This window comes from Crassostrea angulata, chromosome 2 (assembly GCF_025612915.1).
Source record: "Crassostrea angulata isolate pt1a10 chromosome 2, ASM2561291v2, whole genome shotgun sequence".
Taxonomy (NCBI): Eukaryota; Metazoa; Mollusca; class Bivalvia; order Ostreida; family Ostreidae; genus Magallana; species Magallana angulata.
In genome coordinates this window covers 64525037-64533642 of record NC_069112.1, presented here as the reverse complement: position 1 = coordinate 64533642, position 8606 = coordinate 64525037, and the positions used below count along the sequence as shown (strand labels likewise).

Here is an 8606-nt window from a genome sequence, read left to right as displayed (position 1 = left end):
ATCTCTTTCTTACTAGTAGTAGTACAGTTCAATATTATATAGAGTATAAATAAATCGTTTTACACAATTAATGAAACTGTTCTATATAGAGTAAGATTGTTTGAAAGGTGGATGTTTAAATTTTCCCGTGTTATTCATACCAGTAACAAATTATTAACGCATGCAATAATTCTGATAGAAAAGTTTCATTTTACAGATTACATATGAATAATATATATTATCTAAAAATACAATGCCCTGAATTTCTTTTTTTTTCTTTATCCCTTTAGAACTCATCATCTCCGTCTAAATCCACCACTCGCTTCTTTTTGCGTGGTGTCATCACAAGCTATTGATTGACAAAAACACTCCCCATTGTACCCCGATATATCCTATTAGAAAAATGAATTGAATGTAAGGTCTGCGACGCTGAATTAGCTAACTTACCAGTTCCGGGCTAGGTGGTCCTTGATTGGACTTCTTGATTTCATCCACCGCTTTATTTATTGTGAAGAATTGATTGTTCATAGTTTCAAAATCGTCGTCTGGGAGCGACACCTGTTTACCGTTGTTGTTGTATAGAACGTTAAACGAAAGACAACTCTTTAATATATAGATCCAGTATTGTCGTTGTAAATTTACGTAATTTAATTCAAAATATCACTTACCCTGCAAATGCAAATACACCTTCCCTTTGTAGTAGGACGGTTTGATGGCATACTGTCCTCTGGCGTATCTTGTAGACTCTTTCAGCACAAACTGTACATTCCCGTTGCTCTTTTCTTCTTTTTCAAATGACTGCATCTTAGTGTGAGTAAATTAATCGCAATAACACCGCAAGATGAAAATTGTGAAAATGTACCCTATTTATATAAGTATATGAACATGAACCTTTTTTTGTGTGTGTTTACTAAAAATTTGGAAAACAGTAGTGAAACCATTGCATGAACTATCATCCCGCCAGCAAACTTTATTTCCCACCCTCTAAAAAGAGGAAATTATAAGTTGTTCACCTTTAGTTTTAAAAAGAAGGTATAGTGTTACAAGATGCTTACTTGATCATTTTGTGAAGTAAACAACATTTTTGAAGTAAACAATACAATTATAGTTCGCTCACGACTTGAGAAGACCTCATCATGAACCTACATCTGCAATGCTGCTTTTCTTACATCAACAACGGGACAAAGACATCACCGAACAATTCACATCAACACACTCAGAGTTAAAAGATAGCATTATAGTATATTTACTATACACAAGAGTAGATTAAGTTCTTGTAGACCACAACCTCTACTTAATTTCGTTTGAATAGTTTTTAAACATTATGTGAAGTTGTTTTTTTTTTTTTTCATACATTTAGGTAATTTGTAGGAGTCAAACAATATAGATCACTGCTTTACAAGACCTCTTCGTGAACTTCTTGCAAACAATGACGCTAAATGAAGACTCCTGAAATTACATCAACAGCGGGACCAAAAAACCTCATAGATCACTCACATCAACAACGAAATTTTGTTGTAAAAAAAAAAAGTAATTAATAAAATATAATGATAATAACATTAAATATATTTTTTCAACCTTAAATACAACATCCCATCTAATGGTCTCGTGTGTACGACCGTAAGCCTAAATCCCCCCCCCCTTTCCAATATACCCCCACCTAAAACACTCACATACACACAATGGTTTTTACGAAATGTCATTTTACTAATGTATAGTAGAACATATAACTGTTAACAACTCTGTTAATAAATCCACGCCTTATCGTCTTTACCACTGGCGTCGGAAGCAAATTGAAAGTGTGGGGGGGGGGGGGGGGGGGGGCTAGACTAATCCTCAGAAATATTAAGAAAAAAGTAATTCCCAAAATCATGGAAATCCTAATCCGTGGGAGGGGGGGGGGGGGGGTGGAATACCTATACTTCCAAAAGATAAAACAAAAGAAAAAAGAAACTTACCCAAATTTTTCTTCCCCCAAAATCATGAAATTCCTAATCCGGGGGGGGGGGGGGGGGGGGCTAGTATGCTTCTGAATCCAATTTCTCAATCTTTCAAGGTAAATTTAGGGACATTAGGAACAATAATCTTTTCTGCGAGAAAAAGTGGGGGGGGGGGGGGGGCTGAACCCTCTATCATGCTACGTTTCTAATGGTTACGTATAACTTTGCAAAAAAAGAGGGTGGGGGGGGCTAAGCTCCCCCCCCCCCTTTGCCCCCCCCCCCCCCCCCCGTTCCGACGCCTATGTTTACATAATACAATAAGCTTTTGGTATTCGATAAGAATTTTTATATCGGGTTCGATATCCTAAATAATTTAACACAACGTTTTCAAAATCCCGCGAAGAAGTTAGAAAGAATGGCACGGTTAACGCGGTTGTCTCTTTTGTTGTGCATAGCATGCATGTCTTTGACTTTCTTCTTTGGATCAGGCCTCTCTCAGATGCAGTTTGGATTATTTTGCAAGGATTACGGTTCGTGTGATTGGAGACCAAATACGGTATACACTGGATGCTTGTCCAATGATGTAACTGTTTTGACATTTGAACGATTTGATTCAAGCAGTCACGTAGTGTTGTCCTGCACGTCAGTACAGTTGATTTATATTGAAAATACAGAGCTCACGTGCAGTGAAATTTCTACTCTTTTTAGAACGCCGAGACCCCTTTTAGTTCAAATCACCGACCCTTTGTCTTCTTGCGTAAGTATTGACTATAAATCAAAAATAATTTAGAGTCACATGAAGGCGGGGGGGGGGGGGGGGGTTGTCTCTTTCAATTTGTTATTTTGCACACATTAGAAGCATGTTGTGAATGTTTTATTGTTCATATCATAGGAGGTTACCCCCTATCTTACTACAGATATGATTCATGGAGGATCTACCAGGGGAGTGGAGGTTAATATTTTTTATTATATTTATTTTTTTGCAATTTATTTTTAATTTTTGCATCATGTACATAATATAATTTAATGTGTTTTAGACCATTCAACACCCTGCCACGGATCTTATGATAAAATCCCAAGAAGTGAGCTTACAGGAGACTTCACCCTATCTGCAAGGAGGATCTACCAAAGGAGTGGAGGTTGATAATTATTTTTTTCTGCAATTTATTATGTATTGTCCCCAAACTATGGCCGTCACTGTATTAATTTTTGCATCATTTACATAATATAATTTAAAATTTTCAAAACACTGTGTAATCATTAGCCTAAAATTTATTTTACTGCATGCGAACTCCATGGCTAATGTCCAAAAAAATGTCGTTTGAATGCGTATCTATAGGTTCTTTTCATCCGCGCACAGTTTTCTATATAATCCATAGTACGAAGTGTTTAGAAACAGACTTTAGGCGACCTTGACAGAAACTCTTCTATGTTGGAGGTGTGAATGAATATGAAACTGAATTGAAAAATCAACAAGTGTATATTTTGTGGGATTTAAACCATTTTAAGGTAGGAAACAAACATTTTATGACGATAGAGAGTTAAAGAGTGAAAAAGTGAAGCGGGCAGTTAATTCAAATATACGTATTTGTATCGTAACAATCGGCCGAAGTTGAGGCAGATTTTCCCGAATCACTTTGTGTGGCACTGGACTGAGATTCGGAAGAGACGTCCGTCAAAAATTTTTCAGTCTCGACGAATCTCGCTGAGATTAGGTTATGGTGTCCATGAAGACTTCTACCAAAATTGTGAAATTTATGGCCCCTGTCTCAGGGGTTCAGGCTCTAAGGTAGGGCCAATATAGCCATATAGTAAAAATGTAGTAAATCTTAGAAGATCTTCTTCTCTACTCCCATATATATTTGTTAAAAACTAAATGCATGATTATGATGTCCATGAAGCCCTCTACCTACATTGTGAAATTAATGGCTCCTTGGTCAGGGGTTCTGGCTTAAGGGTGGGGCCAATATGGCCATATAGTAAAAATGAATTAAATCTTTGAAAATCTCTTCTCTACTCCCATATATTAAATTTTTATTTTAAAAATTTGGAAAATAAAATAATGAGACTGAGATTAAATTTCTTTAATATTTTTTGAAAAAAATTGATAGAAAGAAAACAATTTCACAATTTCTTTATATATTTCTTATGCCAGAATGTGAAGTGCTTCATCCTAGAAGGACCAGAGACGAGGGCAATAACTTCAAGGTACTCCGCAACAGGAAAGACGACAAAGTTTCTGTTCTCATGCCTGGTCGATGAGGATACAGAACCCCACATTATAAGCACCTTTAAGGAGGATTTGAAGAACAGGCTGCTGCCTGGATCCAGTTATAAACTGCTGTCTACCACATATAATCAGTACGGATACGAGCTGAAAACAGATTCAATTGTAAGTATATGTATTACAGTATAGCTGAAATCATATTTCTTTTAAATGTTTAACTTTAAAATACATTGATAAATAATTTGAATTCTTTTCCAATTTCTTATCCAATGTTTTGAAACAAGACTCCACATGGAAAACAATATCAGCTTTACAAGAACAATAAATATGTAAGCCAATGCTTATTAGTGATAACTCGATGTAATGTTTAAATATTTCAACAATAAAATGCTTTGTTTGGTGATTCATACGGGATATGAAGGTAGCGGTCATTGCAGAAAAAATACATTACCATGTAAGCGATGCCGCCACCTTCATATCCTGCATGAATCGCCAAAGAAACCATTTTATTGTTGAGTGAAGCAATGATGCTGGTATACACATTTGTTACGCAGCACATTCCACAACATATAATCAGCCATTTCAAATTTATGCTCATGTATTCCCTTTAGAAGACAGAAAATGTCACATTTAATTGCTCATTCTGCTAAAACGGTGGAGATATCAAGGTGCAAAATTCATGAGCTTTCTCGGATATCTCATATCTATTGATTGCTTAAAAAAAATGTAACTGGAGATACCCTTAAATTATAACAAAATATCTGTGACCCAATGCTCACCAGTGATACCCCCGCTCTAATGTGAATATGCAAAATAAGCAAAGTTGTCATTGAACAGGAAGTTGGGGTTCGATTGGTACAAAAATATACCCCACAATATGGGCATGCCTAAACAAAAAGTGTGTTAAAATTTCAAGCATCTGCGATAAATAGTTACTGAGAAATCTTTGACGAAAATTTGTTTGAAATTTTTGGGTAAAAATAAACAGTCATCATTTAACAGGAAGTTGACGTCCGATTGGTACAAACATATATCCCAGCATATGGCATGCCTTGACAAACACTGTAAAAATTTCAAGCATCTGCGATAAATAATTGCTGAGAAATCTTTGAGGGAAATTTGTTTGAAACAAAGTCGTCTTTTAACAGGAAGTTGACGTCCGATTGGTACAATGTGGTATGCCTTTACAAACACTGTGTTAAATTTTCAAGCATCTGCGATAAATAGTTGCTGAGAAATCTTTGACGGAAATTTGTTTGAAATATAAACAGTCTTCTTTTAACAGGAAGTTGACATCCGATTGGTACAAAAATAAATCCCACGATAAGGCATGCCTAAACAAAAAGTGTGTTAAAATTGACAGCATCTGCGATAAAAAGTTGCCGAGAAGTCTTTGACGAAAATTTGTTTGAAAATTTTGGGTAGAAATAAACAAAGTCATCATTTAACATGAAGTTGACGTCCGATTGGTACAAAAATATATCCCACGATATGGCATGCCTAAGCAAATAGTGTGTTAAAATTTTAGGCATTTGCGATAAATAGTTGCTGAGATGAATGCGACAGTAATTTTAGTTATGTACGGATAGACAGACACACACAAAGGTTAAACAGAATACCACCTTCTCCTTCAGAGAAAAATTTGTTTATGCATGGCGGACGATGCACAACGATGAACAAAGACCGAATTGCAATATGTTACTATTCTAACTATAACAATAGACAAAAAGCTCACGGATATCACTAAATATGTTAAAAGATAAGTTTCCTAATGGTGACATGTTTTACAGTAAATTTCATAAACTGACTGTACACAAATAATACCTTTTATCCATTATAAATTGTTATGCAGGGGATGCAGACAGGAGCCTTTTTGACAGAGAACCAAAAGCAGGTGCAAGAGGCATTCTACAGAACAACAGTCCTGGACCTCAAAGAGTCATCTGCCGTGGAAAATGGCAAGAGAATCTCCATAGGGCAAGTGAAGGTCACTGAAGTATGTAACAAACATCAAAGCTTTACCCACATTATCCTTGTGCTTTCTTATTACAGCTTGAAACAAAAAATTATTTCAGTAGTCAGTATTTTAATTTCAAAACAAAAACTTTATCAGAATGCTTTTTGACTTCTCCACACCAAATCACATATCAATATTGTTTCAGTTCAATGTAATAAGTTCAAATTATAGCAAAATAATTTAATTAGTTAATGGATTTATTCAATGTGTTTTGCCTTGCACCACACCAGATAAGGTATCAGGTTACTATATTGGCTCACATATATTTGATTTCAAATACAATAGGAACCTTTTTCTTTGACGCAACTGGCATTATAAAATCTTGAGTTATTTTTTCCTTAAACGCAAGTGGCATTTTAAAATCTGTTTTTTTTCTACTACATTCCTTTGTAATTTCTAACCTTTCAACAATCTCCACTTCATAATTACTACTTATTCATATGAATACAAAATTGCGTCTGCAGACAGACAGGGTGATACCAATATCACCCTTAACTTCGTTTGCAGGGGTATAATTAATTTAATTTTTACTGACACTTACCTTCGAGTTATTCAGCATTCATTTTGAAATTAGTAATGGCCGTCTAAATCAAAGAATAATTTCTTGAACAAATTCATCCTGGAAAATCAACATTAACATTCTACATATAAAATGGTGTAAATTTTTTTTTATCTTCATTCAAAAGATAAATTATCTTCACATTGTGCAGTAATTTTCTGACTTATTCAAAACAAGAGGCCTGATCGCCTTGATGGTCACATGAGTAGCATTACCCTAAGACTAACCATATAAAGGTTAATGTGTTTGCATTTGGGGTACTCATATGTTTCAAGTAAAGATGTTCTCATGGGCTGAATTAATATATCTAAAGGTAGCTAAACACAGTTTCGTATAAAATCCAGGGGGGGGGGGGGGGGGGGGTTGGGTTTCTCTGGGTAAAAGCATGATGGGTAGGGATTTTCCTGCTATTTTTATGCGGTTTACATGAAAATCAAATTTTTAAACTCTCAGTTGCATAATATAGTGAATTATCTTTCGAATACATGAAAAAAGTATGTAGAAAAATTTTAAAAATTAATTTTGTGAGACTCTAAAATAAAGGGCGGTAACTCCAAAAACATCCCGATTTAACACATGCAGAATTTCATGAATTTTTTAGCGGGTAACATAGCTCTTTAAAAAGCTGGCGAATGTACCCTGAAAATACTATGAAATGATGCCTAAGGACTTGTTCTTGAAAATGTACAGAAATAAAACTGGCTGGTTTGGTTGCATTCCGCTTTTAGGGGGAGCCTAAAATGCATGGGTGTACTGCATTTAGAGGCATCCTTTTTTTCTATTTTCCGCATGTTTTGAGTGCCAAATAAATTCTAGCATTAAGTTACATGTGCATTATTTTTAAATATTTACAAAATTCACGATTTTATCTTTCTATTGATATATAAATATATATGTAACATATTTTAACAATTTATTTTTATAGGGGTCAGTTTTGCTTGCCCCTCATCTGAAAACGTCCTTATTACGTTACATATAAAACTGTGTTTTGCACCCAAATGTTTTTGAAATAAGACTGTCAACCAATTCTTTGATGATACACAGATATAAATCAGATTTGAAAGGACTATGTGCGGTTTTATGCATTTTTTGCCCCCAAAATTAAAGTTTTATAAAGAGCTTTAAAATTAAGGTGGAAGATAGTTAAAATCATCTTGAAAATAAGGGTGTATAAGGTTAACACCACAGTGACGTCATAATGTAGAAATGACGGCATAAAGATTGCCTTATTTTGATAAATTGATGTTTTGTGGCAAAATATGGGTGTTTTCTGATCGTTTTTCGACTGGGAAACATCGAGCGCAGGCTTGCTCAAGTACCATTTTTTAATATAATGTGTATAATTATCTGAAGAAAAACATATGTTAAAATCGTACTTGAGCAGACCTGCACTCTATACTTCCGAAAATGCTAAATAAAAAGCAAACATGACAATATTTTCAATTTTTTGGCAAATTTGCTGGAATTGGGTCATTTAGGTGACGTCATAGATAAATAGCGAATGAGAAATGGTGACTAAAATCAAGATTAAAGTGATAGGCGTTTACTAAACAATGATTTATGAAGATTTGTTTTTTATACGATACTATTTAAAAATTGATTAAAATTGGGGGCAGATATTTGACCAAACCGCACATACTCTATTGCATCAATGCTATGCTATATATCACTGTCGTGTATCCGCGCCGGTAGTGACGTGTTTGGATAAAGTGAAAATGGTGGTTCCGTTTGCTTCTTGATAAGTTTTCGTGTTATTTAAGGCCTACATTGTCTACTTTTACATGAAAAAGATCTTCAGATCTATTTAAAAGTGCATAAAATCTTTAAAGTTCTACGAAGTTTATGTTAAAATTATGTAAATAAGCAGTTCATGTCGATTAATTG

General features: G+C 34.7%; 1 protein-coding gene across 1 annotated transcript; it reads right to left on the bottom strand.

Moving 5' to 3' along the window:
• Positions 1 to 265: 265 nt before the first annotated feature.
• LOC128172795 (uncharacterized) lies at positions 266 to 846 on the bottom strand. The gene is made up of 3 exons (XM_052838540.1): positions 648 to 846; positions 427 to 557; positions 266 to 328 (listed from the first exon to the last, which is right to left on the bottom strand). Exons 1-3 carry the CDS (start codon positions 781 to 783, stop codon positions 266 to 268), a joined length of 330 nt encoding a protein of 109 aa, XP_052694500.1. The 5' UTR covers positions 784 to 846.
• Between the last annotated feature and the right edge of the window lie 7760 nt (positions 847 to 8606).

Excerpts from the sequence above, each read along its gene's own strand:
- LOC128172795 (XM_052838540.1), bottom strand. The coding sequence starts at position 783 with ATGCAGTCATTTGAAAAAGAAGAAAAGAGCAACGGGAATGTACAGTTT. Across the intron at positions 558-647 it reads GGTGTATTTGCATTTGCAGG|ACAACAACAACGGTAAACAG; the intron begins GTAAGTGATATT and ends TTAACGTTCTAT. Across the intron at positions 329-426 it reads GACCACCTAGCCCGGAACTG|CTTGTGATGACACCACGCAA; the intron begins GTAAGTTAGCTA and ends GTCAATCAATAG.